This window comes from Narcine bancroftii, chromosome 12 (genome assembly GCF_036971445.1).
Source record: "Narcine bancroftii isolate sNarBan1 chromosome 12, sNarBan1.hap1, whole genome shotgun sequence".
NCBI classification, from domain to species: Eukaryota; Metazoa; Chordata; class Chondrichthyes; order Torpediniformes; family Narcinidae; genus Narcine; species Narcine bancroftii.
The window spans coordinates 93,464,997-93,485,099 of NC_091480.1; the positions used below are offsets into that span (position 1 = coordinate 93,464,997).

Genomic DNA, 20,103 nt, shown 5'->3' on the forward strand with positions numbered 1-20,103 from the left:
CCATCACAAAGAGTTAAATGGTTTAATAGGATCGCAAAATTGCATGAGTGTGCTGCTTAATTATATTGTTTTAAATTTTTATAAGAGGTTAATTTTGGGTTCATAGATTAACTGATTTTATGCTCTTTTTTTCTTTCAAATAAAAATGTATCTCCCATTTTTGAGAAGGAATGAAGTGACCATCAAATTTAGATTAATTAAGCCCTAATGTGACAATAGCTCCTGATGGCTAACAATTACTGAGGATTGGTAAATATTAATCTCCTTGGAACTTTCCCTTTTTAAAAAGGACATTAGATCCACCTTCTATCTTGCTTGCTCCAGAGATCACACTGTAAAAATAAATATACTTCAAATTCTGTAGGCACAACTTTTGTATCACTGACAGTTTTTTAAATTAAAATGCATTCCCATTAAAAAGCCTCTGTCAAATATTTTACGTCTGGATTATCTGACCTAAGTAAACCTAACATTCGGAGTCTGTTTTCCTTTGCTGAGTATTATTCTTACTCCTTTACAATATCCTTCAGTTTTGATCCAAATTGACTTCAATTGCTCGGCAGTACTTAAAAAAACACTATATAATTGAAAACAAAACAACACCATTATTTCGTCTGCAAGTAAGCCCATCACTTCATTTCTCCATCGGAGCTCAGTCTGTACCTTCTTATACACTTCCAAGGAAATCCAATGGCAGCTTAAGTAACAGGATCTCAACACATGACTAAGCACATTGTAGCTTTCAAGACCCAATAATGAATTTTTAAAAAATCAGGGAAACAGTTTTTCCTGCAGGTATTTGTTTCAGAGCAGGCCAAAATATGCTGTGGTTCTCTCCTCAAGCTAGTAATGCACCATTTATGTCACTCAGCCTTTGTTGGTCCCTACCTTATCAAAGTCAATCTTATTACTTTCTCCATTCAACTTATTTTTCATCCTAATTCTGATGAAAGTTCAGACCCGAAATGTTAACTATGCTTCTCTATACTGATAACCTGAATATTTTCAGCATTATATACATTTTAACAGAAGTTAAAAGAAAAACATACCTTTACTTTTCAGATAACATATTTGTGATAGTACAGATTCAATCACCAATGTGTATAAGTAGATTGTAGTGTAGGATGACTGTGATTGGCTGAGAGCATAGCCACGCCTACTGGCAGGTCTTAAAGGATTGCTCCTTGCCAGATCAGGTCAATCTGGACTGGTCGACCTACATGTGATATGCTCCAGTCTTTTAGTTAATAAAAGCCTTGGTTTGGATCAACACGTCTTTGGTTCTTTCCAAGCACTCTACAATATTATGAACATCTGCTTCATAAAACGCTTGGGAAAGTCCATTAAAATTAATCATACTTGACTCCAAAACAACATTTCTGTTCATTTCACATGAGTGGTGGGAATTGGAAGTCAGTAAGAAAGTGAAACTGAGATTTACAGAACATGATAGGCACTAAGGTGATAAAGATACAATTGCACCATCCTAAGGGTTTGGTCTGGTGGATCCCTAAACATCATACATACTTTGGCTCTGAATTAGTCTCTATGCATATGGGATAACGGAAAGATGCAATACTCAAGTTTACAGCTTTTTTCCCCCAAAAAAGTAAGAGGGAAGATTTCCCTTCATTGCAGTATATCATAACTAAAATGAGAAGTGTCAGGTCCAGAGGCCTATCTGGAGCCCTACTTTGTATTGGGGCCATCATATACAGTATCCTGATACCAACACCTGGTTCTCAAAAGCTAGCCTCTGCCACCCAAGTCCACTGCTATGGTCCCCTCCTACCCCCAGCATCTGCTCCCAGGTTTCTCTTGCTCTGGTGCTCTGCACTGGTCTACTGCTCCTCTAGAGCCACTAATCCTTTGTGGACTGAGCTGCTGAGCATGGGTGCAATTTTGGTAACAGATCTCAATGGTCTTTGATGTTAAAAACATTGCCACCAGCCCTGATCTACAAGAAGTTTAAATCTGCACGGGCAGTTTGGCAGGCAGCCAGGCAGAAAGACCCTATGGAGGAGTGGTGGAAGACTATGCCTCCACTTCTCCCGAGGTCAGCATCAATGGCAGCACTGCTATCTTGATTTGCTTGCATGACCTATGACATGGGCAATTGTGCACATCCCTTTCTTTGCTTGATGCACATGCATTCACAAGACATCTTTGCCTAAAAAAATGTCCAACTTCTTCCAAAGTATCTCCTTCAGCAGTATATCCAGATTATCAACCTTACTACTGGAATCTCAAAACTGTAGCAAACTGATTATCCTTTAGTAAATTAAAAATGCAATTCAAGAACTTCTCTAATTATTCTTAGTTGCAAGGATTCCAGGCAAATACATGCATCTTAACTTTGTCTGAATCGAAATTGCCTTACTGAATGAAGAACCCAATTTTATTTTTAAAGTACCTGTATTGCATGTAGAGAGGATCAATCTGACCTAATCATACAAATGAAAATTCCACAACACATTTTTACACTCAAACAACTAAAAGCACAATCATTCTGAATAAATAAGGAGTCAGAGATTCATAGCCCATAAATTGGTCCTTCAGCCCAACTTATTAATTCTCTACACAAGAAAGCCCCGTTTGCAAAGGTTTGTGGGTCATGGGCCAGCATTCAGCACATATCCCTTTAAACCATTCCTACCCACATACCTGTCTAAATGAAATATAAAAATCCTCAAAGGACTGATGCCGACTTTTTAGTGGACCACCTCCTCTCATGTTTGGCAAATGTGACAAATGTTTCACTTGCTGCATGTCTGTATTTCAATGATCTCAAATGAAAATCTAAAACAATGATCTTAACCAAGTAATTCTTTCTGATACTATCATGGCAATAATTGATAGCTCTCAAATATGACAATATTTACATACTTTTTATACCACCCAATTACAGGAAAACATACAATCCACATACCGGTGAGTATTGGGTTGTAATCCAACAAGCTGCTTATAATCATCTCCAGATGTTGACCAAGGAACATAAAACAAGGAAGAATCAGGAGTGGTTGACACAGATGTGTTGGACTGATGTGAATCTATATTTTCTTCATACTGAGATACCTACAATGAATTCAGATAAGGCAAGCATTCTGACATACTTTCTTTAGAAACTATTAGTTTTTACAAAACATTTCCAAAATAGGAATAAAATTGCATATGTATACACACATCTCAATTAGACCTTGGATATACTGATAAATCGTTGTACCATAGAGAGCATTCTGACTGGTTGCATCTCTGTCTGGAATGAAGGCGCAGGACAAAAAGGCTACAGAGGGTTGTAAACTGAGCCAGTGACATCATAGGCATTAGTCTACATTCAATTAAGGAAATCTTTAAGAGGGGTTGTCTCAAGAAAGTTGCCTCTCTCAACAAGGATTCTTATCACTGAGGCCATGCTCTTTTCTTACTGCTACCATCAAGAAGGATGTACAGGAGACTGAAGACACACACTGAACATTACAATAACAGCTTCTTCCCCTCTGCCATCAGATTTCTGAATGGATAATGAACCTATAGAGCAGGAGTGGGCAGCCTTTTAATTTAGACATACAGCATGATAACAGGTCATCGATTACCTCAAACTCCACTGAACCAAAATGGAAGAAAGTCATCCTTAACCCCAAGAACTGCCGAAGAAGGGCAGCATGGTTTGTGTAGGAATTAGAGCAGTACTATTATAGCGCCAGCAGCCATAGTCCAAATTCATCACTGTCGTAAGGAGTTTCTACATTCTTCAGGTTCTTCAGTTTCCTCCCACTCTCCAAAACATATTGGATTTGGGTGGCAAGGGCTCATGAACCGGCAAGGCCTGTTACAATGTTGCATCCCAAAATTAAAACAAGATGATTCAGAAATGATAGAGGGGAAAAAAAGCTGAGGTGAAATAACAATTTTGATCTAGAATGTTGTTTCAGGTGCATCGTATCACAGATAATTTTTAGATTTGAGTTAATTTGGCAGTATTCAAGGAATAATTTGCATCGTGCTCAGGATATACTCTCAGGTGCAATAGTGCTAATGGAATCAGTCCTAAAAGGAGTTAATAAAGCACTTGGATGGATGAATTACTGATAGTGAAGTTAAACTAAGAACTTGGTGCAAATTAATGCCCTTGTGACTACTGCTTGGTGAATCTAACCAAAAAAAAACAACCATTCCACTGGCACAAATCAATCACCCAAAGTTCTTTCAAAGAAAATACTGTACCTGCAAGCGCTGGTGTTGGACAGGCTGGAGGGTGGCCACTCAGAAGATATAGATCTCAGGGTGACCCCCCAGGATAGCATAACAAGTGTGGCACATGAACAGCATCTGCTTCAGTGTTGATAAAAAAAAAGAGACCACAGAACCATGGAGGTCAGTCAACACATAGAGGAGCTCACCCATAGTACCTATATTTCCTGTGCTGGCCAGAGTAGCTTTGAGCTTTTCATCTCACCTTTAAGTAGCCAAACAATTCAACATCATCTGCCCAACATCAACCCCAGAGGAACACTCTTCACTATGATACACCAACAATTCTTTGTTAGGCAATGGCAAAGTCAAACTAGGTGGTTGGAACAGCAAAGTCCATTGTGTTGTGCATGTCAATCATGCAGATTAGAAACAAGACTCTTTGACCTATCCTGCCTGTTGTGCTTATCTACACTATTTTCATTTACTGACATCAGATCTGTAGCCTCCCAAGTCTTGGTGATTCAAGAAGTTTAAATGTGAGAAAATTTGCCTCAGAAAGTGCACTCAACTTCAACTACCCTGTGTGATAAAATCTCCCCCAAAGCTCCTTCCCAAAAAAAGTCTTGCAAATTTCAACTGGTGTATCTTGAGAAGCATACAGATGCTTCTTGAGAAGCATCGCTGTCTGGTACGGGGATGCCAATGCACAGAACAGGAAGACTACAGAGTTTTTAATTCAGCCAGCACCATCACCGGCATCTGCCTTCACTCCAATGAAGACATATACAGGAGGCAGTGTCTTATGAAAGGACCTGTATCCTCATGGAATTTCACCATTCAGGCCACAATGGAGGAACAGGAGCCTGAAGATGAAAACCCAATGGTACAAAAAACAGCTTCTTCCCTATTGCCATTTGATTTCTGAATGGATAATGAACCAGACACTACTTTGCTTTCTCTTCTTTTGCACCAATTTTAAAATAATATTTATTGCAATATATGCATCCTCAATGCTGCCATAAAACAAATCTCGTGACATGTTCATGAAAATAAAATTCTGATTCTGACCTCCCATCTTAAATCTTAGACCTCTTACCTTAGACCACCCACCATGGGGAAAAAAGATCTACCCAATCTATCCCTATGATTTTTTAAGATTCATCGATCAAGCCACTCCACTCTTCCAAGAAAAATAAATCCATCTTTTCCAGTCTCTTATTACAACTACAATGCTCCAATCCAGGTAACATCCATACTGGATTAGGAGTGAAATACTGGTGCCTGTATGATCTTGGGATTTATTAATAAAGCAGTGAGTAGGAGTAAATTGGTCAATTTTGGATTGGGAGAGATAGTGGAGTGCCATTGGGATAAATGTATCAGCTTGAAAAAATGCAAAAAGGAAGTTTACTGACAACTTGATCTTACAGCCTCTACAAAGATACAACTTCTTAATTAATCTGAAGGATTGAGAAAGCTCAGTAAAAGAAGGGTAGATACGCACAAAAGAATTATTTAGTAAATGCAACAAGTTGTTTATATTTTCAGTGATCCTTTAAATATACTACAGTACTTCATCTTCTCTTCAGGCATTAACAGCCACAGTATATTTTTGTTTTGCATCTTAACTTAGCCAGACAAATGCTTTATATGCAAGTAATAATGCTAACTGTATGTCAATTTTAACGAGGAAGCAACAGGTAAATTCCACTTTCTAAAAATAACAGGGCCAAAAGGCTATTTGCATGGAGCAAATGTCAATGACATGAATTAATCAGCAATTCTGGATATTTTGAACGTACTATCTCTTTCTAAATATTCTGACAATTTGTTGCGAACTCATCTTTTCTTAAATAAATTCAGTTCATTATTTTCACATAAATTCTATGTATCAAGTTGTATAACTAAATACAATTTTATTATTGTATACTAAAATATAGAAACATTTTTTTTTTACCTGTGCTTTATAAGGACTGAAGAATGAATTACAATTGACCAAAGCATCACCAAATACATCTGTTGATCTGCTGTTAGCATCAATGCCATTGTAGAAACGATTCACACTTTTCAAAATTGTTTTTCCCTAAAAAAGATTTTTATTTTCTTTATAAATATTCAGTACAATTAAAATAATTGCTTTTAACTTACTTTTTGAACCTTTTGAAATATGCAATCTATAGTGCTAAATCAATTGAATAATAATTTTATTCTTTTAAAATATGTTATGGTCTATAATCTGAATTTGCTGGTAAACACACTGAAATTCATCCACAGATCAATGCATGTTACTGGGGGCAGTGCTCACCACAAAATCCACCCGTTTCAATCGAGATCAACACCAGGCAAACTTCCTCCTTGTAATCAAAAATGAGCTTCAATTTGCATCCTATCCTTAGAAGTATTAACTATATTATCATTATCCAAACGGTTTAAAATAAAAAGTTATTTCAGTTATTTTTACTGAGTGGCCTATCAAACTCCGCTCCATTGAAAAGTTGAAGAATAAAAGTTTGCTAGGAATGTGATAAAAGTGAAATCAAATTAGATGAAGACTCAGAATATCAAGCAGGATTTTTCAAATGAGAATTAAATTTAACATTTTTGGATTATTGACTTCTCAAAGATACTTCACTTAATTGGCCCACATTGTACATTTTTTTTTTGTTTTTCAGCTTCGGCTCTTTTATTTTTTTATTAAATCACCATGGGTATGCAAGAACAATCAAACATGAAACTCTTAATCTAAAGAACAGGCATCAACTTCATATAAATTTGGATGCAACAAGTGAGAATCTAAGTTCCTTAGCCTGCACCAGGATGTTGACCTGGACAGAACTTTTCAGTTATGTAGAGACTAGACAGGCTGGGTTTATTTATGTGGAGTAGAGGAGGCTGAAGCAGGACTTAAAGTAAACAAAATTATAAATGTGGATAGGGGAGATGGCAACAAGTTTCCCCATTCGTGAGTTGCCTAAAATTTGAGGGAAATGATTAATGATAGAGTAAAAGGATGGAGATGAAGAGGACATTTATTTTCATCCAGAAGGTGATTGCAATCTTAAACACAATGAGTGGGTTATGAAACCAAGTAATCTCAGGGTACGAACATAAGCACTAGAAATTGCCAAAAATGTAGAGAGCAGTAGATGAAGTGCTGGAAAAAAATCCTGACTGAATCAATATCTGCAACATTGATTAAAAAGAACGAGATTGCATTTAGACAAAAGAAAATCTATGCCTCAGCAAGGATGATTATTAGAAAATAATAAAAGAAGAAATAGAAGACTAATTATGACTTTAATATGTTAATCATCACACTAATTAAATTATCAGAAGACTTTTTTGGTCATTCAATCTTAGGAAGCTGCACTATTGTAATTTTTTTTCTAGTTTAAAAAGTATAAAATTCCATAGAATTTTTAAAGGCCAAATTGCGCCCTTTCCTGAAATAAAAGACAATAAAATTGTAGAGGCGAGGTTGAGGGGAAGGACAGGGAGAGGTCGGGTGGGGTGGGGGGGGAAGGGGAAAATGGGATGACAGGGCGAGGTCAGGGGGGACGATGACAGACCGAGGGGAGGGGGGTGATGGCGCGGGGGAGGGGGGAGAGGGGGGGGAGGGGGGAGAGGGCGGGGGGTGGGGGGAGAGGGCGGGGGGTGGGGGGAGAGGGCGGGGGGTGGGGGGAGAGGGCGGGGGGTGGGGGGAGAGGGCGGGGGGTGGGGGGAGAGGGCGGGGGGTGGGGGGAGAGGGCGGGGGGTGGGGGGAGAGGGCGGGGGGTGGGGGGAGAGGGCGGGGGGTGGGGGGAGAGGGCGGGGGGTGGGGGGAGAGGGCGGGGGGTGGGGGGAGAGGGCGGGGGGTGGGGGGAGAGGGCGGGGGAGGGGGGAGAGGGCGGGGGAGGGGGGAGAGGGCGGGGGAGGGGGGGAGAGGGCGGGGGGAGGGGGGAGAGGGCGGGGGGAGGGGGGAGAGGGCGGGGGGAGGGGGGAGAGGGCGGGGGGAGGGGGGAGAGGGCGGGGGGAGGGGGGAGAGGGCGGGGGGAGGGGGGAGAGGGCGGGGGGAGGGGGGAGAGGGCGGGGGGAGGGGGGAGAGGGCGGGGGGAGGGGGGAGAGGGCGGGGGGAGGGGGGAGAGGGCGGGGGGAGGGGGGAGAGGGCGGGGGGAGGGGGGAGAGGGCGGGGGGAGGGGGGAGAGGGCGGGGGGAGGGGGGAGAGGGCGGGGGGAGGGGGGAGAGGGCGGGGGGAGGGGGGAGAGGGCGGGGGGAGGGGGGAGAGGGCGGGGGGAGGGGGGAGAGGGCGGGGGGAGGGGGGAGAGGGCGGGGGGAGGGGGGAGAGGGCGGGGGGAGGGCGGGGGGAGGGGGGAGAGGGCGGGGGGAGGGGGGAGAGGGCGGGGGGAGGGGGGAGAGGGCGGGGGGAGGGGGGAGAGGGCGGGGGGAGGGGGGAGAGGGCGGGGGGAGAGGGCGGGGGGAGGGTGCGGGGGGAGGGTGCGGGGGGAGGGGGGAGAGGGCGGGGGGGAGGGGGCGGGGGGGAGGGGGCGGGGGGGAGGGGGCGGGGGGGAGGGGGCGGGGGGAGGGGGCAGGGGGAGGGGGCGGGGGGAGGGGAGGGGGAGAGGGCGGGGGAGGGGGCGGGGGGAGGGGGGAGAGGGCGGGGGGCGGGGGCGGGGGCGGGGCGGGAGCGGGGGGGGGAGAGGGGGGAAGGGGGGGAGGGGGGGGAGAGAGGGGGGGAGGGGGGGGAGAGAGGGGGGGAGAGGGGGAGGGGGGCGGGGGACGGGGGGAGGGGGCGGGGGGAAGGGGGCGGGGGGAGGGGGCGGGGGGAGGGGGCGGGGGGCGGGGGGAGGGGAGGGGGGAGAGGGCGGGGGAGGGGGGAGAGGGCGGGGGGTGATGGCGGGGGGCGGGGGCGGGGGCGGGGCGGGAGCGGGGGGGGGAGAGGGGGGAAGGGGGGGAGGGGGGGGAGAGAGGGGGGGAGGGGGGGGAGAGAGGGGGGGAGGGGGGGGAGAGAGGGGGGGAGGGGGGGGAGAGAGGGGGGGAGGGGGGGGAGAGAGGGGGGGAGGGGGGGGAGAGAGGGGGGAGGGGGGGGAGAGAGGGGGGGAGGGGGGGGAGAGAGGGGGGGAGGGGGGGAGGGGGGGGAGAGAGGGGGGAGGGGGGGGGAGAGAGGGGGGGAGAGAGGGGGGGAGGGGGGGGAGAGAGGGGGGGAGGGGGGGGAGAGAGGGGGGGAGGGGGGGGAGAGAGGGGGGGAGGGGGGGGAGAGAGGGGGGGAGGGGGGGGAGAGAGGGGGGGAGGGGGGGGAGAGGGGGAGGGGGGCGGGGGACGGGGGGAGGGGGGAGGGGGTTACGGGCGATCGTGGCCGAGAGGCAGGGTCTCACCTCCATCTACTCTCAGTTGACCTTCCCCTGGCGAAGCGATCGGGCGGGCTCAGCTCCGGCGGCGGCCGCCCATTGACTGACTGGCGAGGTTCGTTGGGCAGAGGAGGCGCGCGCTGGCCCTCGCTCCGTGTGGACGGGCGGCCGCCGCTCGAGCCCCCTTTCCCGCGCTGACTGCGGCCGCCCACCGCATTGGTCCGCCGGCCGCCGAGCGGGCTCGAGGCAGGCTTCCCCAACCCCCGCCCCCGCGCGCGCTCTCACTCTTTCTTCAGAGGCGCGATTGGCTGGGAGGGCGGGAAGCCCGATCGCGATTGGCTGAAGCTCGGGCGAGGGAATTTCAGCCGCCTCCTATTGGCTGAGGCCCCGGCCGCGGCCGGGAGGCCGTGATGGAGGAAAGGCGCGGCCCGGGCTTTGACGCTTCATCTCGTCGCCCAGGTAAGAAAACGCGAGGCAGTTCCATGGGGCTTTGGATTTTATTCGAAAGAGGAGCGAGCAAACACTTTGCACCAAGTCTAATGCATTGCAAAGTTTCATACAACATGACAAGCCCAGTGCAGGCCCTTCGGCCCTCGATTTTGTGCTATATCTTTGCATCCTGGTGCAAACATCCACAAGCCACCTTAAAAATATAAAATGGTGCACGAAAAATCAAGGTCATTGATTATTGAGGAATCTGAGGGGAGAGGGAAAGAAGGCGGAGTGCTCGTCCTTAGGCTCCTGTACCTGTTATGGGACCATAGAGGTCCCACTGATCTGAACCCCAACCATAGCCCTCCATACCCCCCCCCCACCCCACCCCACCCCACCCTGCCCGCCCACCCATCCATGTACCTGTCCCAGCTCTTCTTAAACGCTAAAATTGAGCCCACGTTCTCCACTTCAGCTTGCAAGCTCCCACCGCCCCCTGACTCAGCTCCCACCGCCCCCTGACTCAGCCCCCACCGCCCCCTGACTAAGCTCCCACCGCCCCCTGACTCAGCTCCCACCGCCCCCTGACTAAGCTCCCACCGCCCCCTGACTAAGCTCCCACCGCCCCCTGACTCAGCTCCCACCGCCCCCTGACTAAGCTCCCACCGCCCCCTGACTAAGCCCCCACCGCCCCCTGACTAAGCCCCCACCGCCCCCTGACTAAGCCCCCACCGCCCCCTGACTAAGCCCCCACCGCCCCCTGACTAAGCCCCCACCGCCCCCTGACTAAGCTCCCACCGCCCCCTGACTAAGCTCCCACCGCCCCCTGACTAAGCTCCCACCGCCCCCTGACTCAGCTCCCACCGCCCCCTGACTAAGCCCCCACCGCCCCCTGACTAAGCCCCCACCGCCCCCTGACTAAGCTCCCACCGCCCCCTGACTAAGTCCCCACCGCCCCCTGACTAAGCCCCCACCGCCCCCTGACTAAGCCCCCACCGCCCCCTGACTAAGCCCCCACCGCCCCCTGACTAAGCCCCCACCGCCCCCTGACTAAGCCCCCACCGCCCCCTGACTAAGCTCCCACCGCCCCCTGACTAAGCTCCCACCGCCCCCTGACAAAGCTCCCACCGCCCCCTGACTAAGCTCCCACCGCCCCCTGACTAAGCTCCCACCGCCCCCTGACTAAGCTCCCACCGCCCCCTGACTAAGCTCCCACCGCCCCCTGACTAAGCTCCCACCGCCCCCTGACTAAGCTCCCACCGCCCCCTGACTAAGCTCCCACCGCCCCCTGACTAAGCTCCCACCGCCCCCTGACTAAGCTCCCACCGCCCCCTGACTAAGCTCCCACCGCCCCCTGACTAAGCTCCCACCGCCCCCTGACTAAGCTCCCACCGCCCCCTGACTAAGCTCCCACCGCCCCCTGACTAAGCTCCCACCGCCCCCTGACTAAGCTCCCACCGCCCCCTGACTAAGCTCCCACCGCCCCCTGACTAAGCTCCCACCGCCCCCTGACTAAGCTCCCACCGCCCCCTGACTAAGCTCCCACCGCCCCCTGACTAAGCTCCCACCGCCCCCTGACTAAGCTCCCACCGCCCCCTGACTAAGTCCCCCCCTCCCCCCACACGCTCTCCCATTAAACCTTTCGCTCTTAACCCGTGCCCTCTGGGTTTGGATCTCACTCTCAGTGGAAGAAAGCCCACCCCTCCCTCCCCACTGTAACTTTAAATACCTCGATCTTCTGCGCACCAGGGAATAGCATGGTCTGGGTGGTGGGGATATCCTTGAGGATAGAGGATGCTTTCTTAAGACACCGCCTCCTGTCGACGTCCTCGATGGAAATGAAGGCTGTTGCCCGTGAAGTCGTAGTTCAAGTTAACCCCCTGGAGTTTTTTCCTTGTCCTGGGTGTTGGCACGAGACAGCGACGCAACCAGCCAGAATGCGCTCCTTGCTACACCTTTTGGGAGTCTTCGGTAACATGCTGAATTTCCTTAAACTCCACAAATTATAGCCGCTGGTGAGCCTTCTTGGTGATTGCATCGACCTGGAGGATCCAGGACAGATCCTTGGAGATGTTGACACCTAGGAATTTGAAGTTCTTGACTCTCTCCATTACTGAGCCCTTTGTGTTCTCCTGACTTCTACGTAACGTGTTTCATAAAACATTGTAGCATGGTACAGGCCCTTTAGCCCTCAATGTTGTTTTGACCGATATTTTCCTACCAAAATCAAAACAAAAAGAATCTAAACTCTTCCTACCTCGTAACTCTCTGCTTTTCTTTCATCCCCGTGGCTGTCTAAAAGTCTCTTAAATGCCCTTAATACTTCAGCCTTCCCATCCAACCTTTGCCAAATCACCCTTTATGAGCAGCAAACCTCTCAGTGAAAACATGCAAATGTGTTAAAGTCAAGATAAAGATATTAACATTTGGGCATCGTGGTTCATTTCTGGCATTTGACTATCGTTTCAAATAAAAACACTGCTGGAGAAACTAAGCAGGTCCAACAGAGTACTTTACGTGGCAAAGATAAAGATACATAACCAACATTTCTGGCTTGAGCCCTTCATCAGCATTTTGTTTTTACTTCAACCACGATGTCTACAGACTTTGGTGTTTTACTACTTGACAATTGTCTTGTTGGGCATCACAGGATTTGAGGGACAGGATTAGACCATTCAGCCCATTGAATTTCAATGATGAAATGGTGCCCTTTCCTAACCCTACATTTTTTTGAAAATCATTTTATTAAGTCTTCATGAGCATCCAACCTTGCTCTGATAGTTGGGCAATGCCTCCCTGCTCAGGAAAGGAAGTATCTTGGAGCAATTCCTCCACAGAAATTTTTATCCCTCTTTGATAGACTATCATCTTGGCAAATGACATTTATTAATTGGGCAAATTGTTTTTTTTTAAACAAGGCATTTACTTCACCTTCTACCTTTTTCATTTAATCAGGCCATTTTCATTTAAATTTGAATTTAATGAAAAGGCCTGGATGGAGAGGATGTTTCCAGTCGTGGGAGAGCCTCAGAAGTGAAGTCCCTCTCTTTAGAACCGATCAACATTCCAAGGGATCACCCATTTACCATAATTTAAACCAGCCTATCCATAGATACAATGGCGACATGAGGGGTCAGAGGCTGGGTATCATGTGGTCAGTGACTCAGCTGTCATCCCAGAATCTTTTAATGGAATGCTGTTCATTTGCCTGATTGAATGCAGGTCCCACAAGATGCTCAATAGGACAAAGCAGTCCACTTGAATGGTATCCTTTTCACCTCCCTAAACATTAGTTCCTTCAGTACACAGTGACTGCAGTGTGTAATCTTTACAAAATCTACTGCAGTTGGAAGTCTGATAGCACCACCTAAAGCTGAATGGCATCAAAACAGAAGAGAACAAGAAGCAAATGGGGTCAGAACCAATGATCCCTCAAATTTTTAGTAGCGTGTTCAAAAATCTTATGTGCAACTGCTTTTCCTGTGGCAAAAGTCTGCGCGCACTGGACGCTTGTGCAAATGCAAACTTGAAATTGTTTCAAGATACCGGTAATTTTGCCACAGCCTATCTCTCATGGCTAATGAAACTGTATTGGCATGTTTTAATGTAATACAAGTATGATTGCATTCGACAAATACAATTATTCCATTATTTTAGGTAACTAACCTTTGTGCGCACATTAATTTCTTCTGGATGCTGGTTGCAAAACACACACACGTGCACTGCTCGGGGGGGGGGGTCAGCACCTTCCGTGTCACCATGTCACAAATCATTCTGTCAAAGGGAAATAGCTCTGTTTCTTCATCATCAATGAGTATAAATCCTGGAATAGTACTTAAACAGAAAGAAGGCAGCAGTTCAAGATAGTTACTTGCCAGCAATTTCTCAGCAACAGCTAGAGATGCATAGTAATGGCTGGCTGCATTGGCATGCTCAGGTCCTGAAGAGTGAATATATTTTTAAATACCAGTAGAAGGATTTCCAAGACACGGTCCAAATGAAATCATTGAGTAGTCTGGATTACTTTAGATGAAGTTGAGATTGAAAAATGTCATTTTAACCTAGGCACAGTTTGTGCACATAAATTAGATAGTCCTAATTTTTTTTTTAAAGATTAACTTTAGGGGTTTAAGTACCTTTAACCTGGACATGATTGGCTAGGAGCTTCGACTGCCAGTCTCAATGAGAATATGGGATGTCTGGTTAGTAAAAGTTGTAATGGTGCTTGGGACTGCCATGGAGCATTAACCATATGTTAAAACAGTCTATGAATGCTTCACGTTAACAATTATTGCTTTTGAAATCGACATTCCGCTCCCCAAATTCAAATAGGAGGAAAGTCCCTACTTTTGCAATGAATACATTTTTGCAATCTTTTACTGTATTTGTCTACTGCAATGATTGTGAATGGCAGAGAATGTAAGTAATTGGTGCAGTACTACCTACTGCCATCCGAGTCATGTGATACAATTGTAGGTGTCTGTCATCTGGGATTTACTTTGCTACAGGTTTCCATAAAACAGTAACTTTTAAAAATTAATGCCCACAAATGTGTTCAATTCAAACATTTCTCTTTTCAATGATGTGCTGGTAAGTTAATGCATTTCAACATGCTTTGAGACAGTACGAACAAAACATAGGAATCTGACCAAATTTGAACTTTTTATAGGATTCCTCATTTGCATAAAAATGTCATAATGAAGAATGGAAATTCTGCTTTGATTTTAAATAAGTGGAATCTGAATTAAAAATGATAGCTGTGTCTCTAAAACATTTACTCAAAATTTTCTTGGTATTCTGGCAAAAATGATAAGCAGATGGACAGCCCAGATGGCTGGCTGCATTATAATTGTGTATGTTGAATTATTCAACAAGAAAAGCACCTCAAATGTAAATTCTTTGTTTCAAACTATGTTAGTCCATACGTTATAAGTGACCACAAGTCTCATTCTGGGCCATGCCATGTGAATCCATCTTAGTGATAATTGTCTCTAAATGCCACTTCTTTTGTTTGCCAGCTCAAACATTTTTAACACCAAGATCCTAAGTCCATAAAAGATTGCTTTACGTAAGCGTCTAATTAAATACCTCTCTTTTAAGTTGCCTGTACATCAAATTAGAAGATACTTTTAAAGAAAGTATCCTTCTAAGTTGGTGACCTTCTGAACAGAAGACACATGAGAGATTGCAGATGCTGGAATTTGATGGTAAACTCAGTCTGCTGAAGGAAAATCAGCTGGTCCATCAGCATCAGTGGGAGAAAAAGAATTATTGGTCATTCTTTCTCTCATTGATGTTTGCCTGCTGAATTCTTTTTAGCAGATTATGTTTACTTTCTCAATAGATTAACCTTTTGTTTACTGTTTCTGAGGTTTGTCTGTTAAAATTGGGATGAGAGAGGAATAATACTTTGGAATTTACCACTGGATTACATTTCCAGGAATATACTGAAGGGAGCAGGGAGAATAATGAATCCCATTCTTTAAAAAAAACATAAGTTAATTCAGAAAGTATAAGTACTTTTTAAAAAATTTTCATCTATTTGGTAATGTATTTCAAGACTTAAATTTCTAAATAAAATCAGTCTTGGACAATATTCAGTCTGTTTCAGTTTTTGAAGTGTGAGAAGAATTTTTTGGACACATGTATGTTTATAACTGATTGCAATTAAAGGATCTAGGCTACGCCATGTCACAAATCATTCTGTCATGTTCACGCTCTCATAGGGTGGCATGGTAAGCGCAACACTGTTATAGAACCAACGATTGGGACTAGGGTTTGAATCTCGCGCTGTCTGTAAGGACCTTGTACATTCTCCCCACTCTGCGTGGGTTTTTTCCAGGGGCTCTGGTTTCCTCTCACCGTTTGAAATGTACTGGGGGCTGTAGGTTGATTGGGTGTAATTTGATAGTAGGAGCTCGTGGGCCGAAATGCCTGTTACCATGCTTCATGTGTAAATTTAAAATTTAAAGCAAATCAGCATCAGTGCAGAAATAAACTTTTGAGTTAAAAAGTGTGCAGATGCTGAGGAGGTAATGAAATACACAGAAGTGCAGGAAAAACAGCAGTTTATGCAACATCTATCGAAATTAAAGGGTAACTGTTACGAACTAATAAAATCTTATTAGTACAAACAAAAGAACAGCAATGGAAGATTCACCAGATGGTGGTAAATTCAAAATAATAATTTTTTAAAAGAATTAATAACATAACATTTCTTTCTTATCTCTAAACTTAACTAAATTTAACCCCACTATGCGCAAATGTAAGTGTGTGTATGTGTTAAAGTCCAAATTTTCAGTTTAAACTTGAGTCTGAAAAGTCCATTTAAAAGCCCAGTTTCAAACGTCTTGTGGAACTTCAGGATCTTTTTAAATTGTGGTTCAGAAGTAATTATAAATCAAATGTGAAGCACCCGATTTCTTTCAAACTCACACATCTTCTCACAAGTGTTTTCCCAAGTTTCCTCTTATCTTGTTAGGGTTGCGGAACTGTGATCTTCACGATGAATTATTTCTTAAACAGGAGCGACCATCTTCTGAGCATTTGAGGTTGCTTCTCTTAAGAGAGCAGTTGGAAATGGTCTTGCTTATTTAAAAGCCACTTGTGTTGTGTATCTCCTACATTAAGGATAATACAATACAGAACAGCATCTCCCTTTCTTTCTAAAGATGACTGCCTTAGTCCTGTCTTTCCAGGATGTCATGTTTCTTCTGTCTTCAGATTCAAAAATATCTCTGCCTTCAGTATATAGTTCTCTGACATCATGTGATGTGACATCACCAAAGTTTTAGTTTCATTTCTGGAAAACCTTGCCTTTTCCAAACTGAGGTCCTGTTGCTGCCGCCGCCGGAGGCCCGAGGTCCTGTTGCTGCCGCCGCCGGAGGCCCGAGGTCCTGTTCCTGCCGCCGCCGGAGGCCCGAGGTCCTGTTGCTGCCGCCGCCGGAGGCCCGAGGTCCTGTTGCTGCCGCCGCCGGAGGCCCGAGGTCCTGTTGCTGCCGCCGCCGGAGGCCAGGCAAACCCCGGCAGCCCGCACAGCCCGACCGTTGGCAGCCGAGCCCCGAGCCGGGAGCCATCAATGAGAACAAGCACAATACTATGTATACATAACACGACCAGTCTCTTTCCACTCTAGTCTAAACACTAACCACTGTGAACTCCATTGCAGAGTTCTCTCCTGTCTTTTCTACTAGAACTTTTCTTTCTGATCCTCAACCAATGCTGCATCCCCTTTACTCGGCCGCGGCAGGAGTAAATGCACGCAGGCCGATTCCAGGGCGCACCACTCCATAACTGTGGACAGCGGTCGTAGATCTCCAGATATGGTTCGACCTAAAAGGGAAGGCAGGCCTCTTCAGCCCGGTTAAGCAACCTGCATAGGAGAAGGTCACTCCGATATAAAACCTATGACCCAAGGACCTCGCTGCCACGTCCCAGCTTGCTTGGCCACGGCACACGAACCATGGGTGTAAAGGGTGGGGCCAGTAATGCGCACACTGCACTCCACCTAAAAGCTCCTTTGCACAGGCCCGAGGACAGGTCCACGTCCTCCCCCTCAAAAGATGCACACAAACTCAAGCTATCATGTTGGAACATCAGAACCATGCTAGACAAGGCTGACAGCCACTGACCTGAACGTTGGTCTGCCCTCATCACACATGAACTCCTCAGACTCGACATCGACATAGCCGCTCTCAGCGAAGTCCGCCTTGCCGATGTAGGCAGCCTCCAAGAACACAGCGCGGGCTTCACACTCTACTGGTCTGGCAAGCCTCGGGCTGAATGACGCCTATCTGGTGTTGACTTCATGGTCAAGAACTCCATTACCTCCAAACTCGAAAACCTCCTGACAGGCCACTCTGACTGGATCATGTCCATGCGACTCCCCCTCAAAACAAGCGACGTATCACTCTCATCAGTGTTTATGCTCCAACCCTTCAGGCGGAACTAGCAGAAAAGGACAAGTTCTACACTGATCTGCGCAACCTCATCCAACACACCCCTACAGCCGACAAGTTTGTCATCCTTGGCTTGCGTCGGCAAAGACTCAGAAACCTGGCCAGGAATCCTTGGCAAGCATGGTGTCAGCAAGTGCAATAACAACGGGCGCCTCCTGTTGGAACTCTGCACAGAACAGCGGCTTGTCATTACTAACACCCTTTTCCAGCAAAGAGACAGCCTGAAGACTACCTGGATGCATCCCCGATCCAAACACTGGCACCTCCTGGACTACGTTCTGGTGCGAGGAAGAGACAAACGAGATGTGCTCCACACCAGGGTCATGCCCAGCGCGGAATGCCACACTGACCACCGGCTTGTTCGCTGCAAGCTCAACCTTCACTTCAAGCCAAAGTTCAAGAACAGTGGTGCCCCCAGAAAGAGGTTCAATGTTGGAAACTTGCAGTCAGACGTAGTGAGAGGAAACTTCCAGGCAAACCTCCAAGCAAGGCTAGAGGATGCAAACTGCCTCACGGACACGTCTCCTGAAACCCTCTGGGATCAGCTGAAAATGGCCATACTGCAATCCACTGAAGAGGTACTGGGCTTCTCTTCCAGGAAAAACAAGGACTGGTTTGACGAAAACAACCAGGAAATCCAGGAGCTGCTAGCAAAGAAGCGATCTGCCCACCAGGCTCACCTTGCAAAGCCTTCCTGGCCAGAGAAAAAACGAGCCTTCCGTCTCACATGCAGCCACCTTCAGCGCAAACTCTGAGAGATCCAAAATGAGTAGTGGACTAGCCTCGCCAAACGAACCCAGCTTAGCGCCAACATTGGCGACTTCAGGGGTTTTTATGAGACACTAAAGATACCCAAGGGCTTTGGCAAATACTAGAGTACCTCGATGCCCCCCAAAGTTCCTCAACATGGTTATCCAACTGCACGAAAACCAACAAGGTCGGGTCAGATTCAGCAATGAGCTCTCCGAACCCTTCTCCATTGACAACGGCGTGAAGCAAGGCTGCGTTCTTGCACCAACCCTCTTTACTATCTTCTTCAGCATGATGCTGAAACAAGCCATGAAAGACCTCAACAATGAAGACACTGTTTACATCCGGTACCGCACAGATGGCAGTCTCTTCAATCTGAGGCGCCTGCAAGCTCACACCAAGACACAAGAGCAACTTGTCCGTGAACTACTCTTTGCAGACGATGCTGCTTTAGTTCCCCATTCAGAGCCAGCTCTCCAGCGCATGATGTCCTGTTTTGCGGAAACTGCCAAAATGTTTGGCCTGGAAGTCAGCCTGAAGAAAACTGAGGTCCTCCATCAGCCAGCTCCCCACCATGACCACCAGCTCCCCCACATCTCCATCGGGCACACTGAACTCAAAACGGTCAACCAGTTTACCTACCTTGGCTGCACCATTTCATCTGATGCAAGGATCGACAGAGATAGACAACAGACTCGCCTAGGCAAATAGTGCCTTTGGAAGACTACACAAAAGAGTCTGGAAAAACAACCACCTGAAGAAACACACGATTAGCGTGTACAGAGCCGTTGTCATACCCACACTCCTGTTCGGCTCCGAATCATGGGTCCTCTACCGGCATCACCTGCGGCTCCTAGAACGCTTCCATCAGCGCTGTCTCCGCTCCAACCTCAACATTCATTGGAATGACTTCATCACCAACATCGAAGTACTCGAGCTGGCAGAGTCCGCAAGCATCGAATCCATGCTGCTGAAGACCCAACTGCGCTGGGTAGGTCACGTCTCCAGAATGGAGGACCATCGCCTTCCCAAGATCGTGTTCTATGGTGAGCTCTCCACTGGCCACCGAGACAGAGGTGCACCAAAGAAGAGGTACAAGGACTGCTTAAAGAAATCTCTTGGTGCCTGCCCCATTGACCACCGCCAGTGGGCTGATCTTGCCTCCAACTGTGCATCATGGCGCCTCACAGTTCGGCAGGCAGCAACCTCCTTTGAAGAAGACCGCAGAGCCCACCTCACTGACAAAAGACAAAGGAGGAAAAACCCAACACCCGACCCCAACCCACCAATTTTCCCTTGCAACCGCTGCAACCGTGCCTGCCTGTCCCGCATTGGACTTGTCAGTCACCAACGAGCCTGCAGCAGACGTGGACATACCCCTCCATAAATCTTCAACCGCGAAGCCAAGCCAAAGAAAAAAAGAAGAAAAAATAGCTTAATATTAA

At 47.3% G+C, this 20,103-nt stretch overlaps 1 protein-coding gene across 1 annotated transcript in view; it reads right to left on the bottom strand.

Annotated features, from left to right (window-relative positions):
• The window catches only part of moto (minamoto), a 29,333-nt gene extending 19,575 nt beyond the window's left edge, over positions 1–9,758 (bottom strand). Inside the window, exons 1-3 of the mRNA XM_069904815.1 lie at positions 9,546–9,758; positions 6,152–6,277; positions 2,930–3,075 (exon numbers count right to left, since the gene is read on the bottom strand). Coding sequence (XP_069760916.1) covers positions 2,930–3,075; positions 6,152–6,277; positions 9,546–9,551 — 278 coding nt within the window. The 5' untranslated portion in view covers positions 9,552–9,758. The remainder of the gene's footprint in view (positions 1–2,929; positions 3,076–6,151; positions 6,278–9,545) is intronic.
• Positions 9,759–20,103: the final 10,345 nt, after the last annotated feature.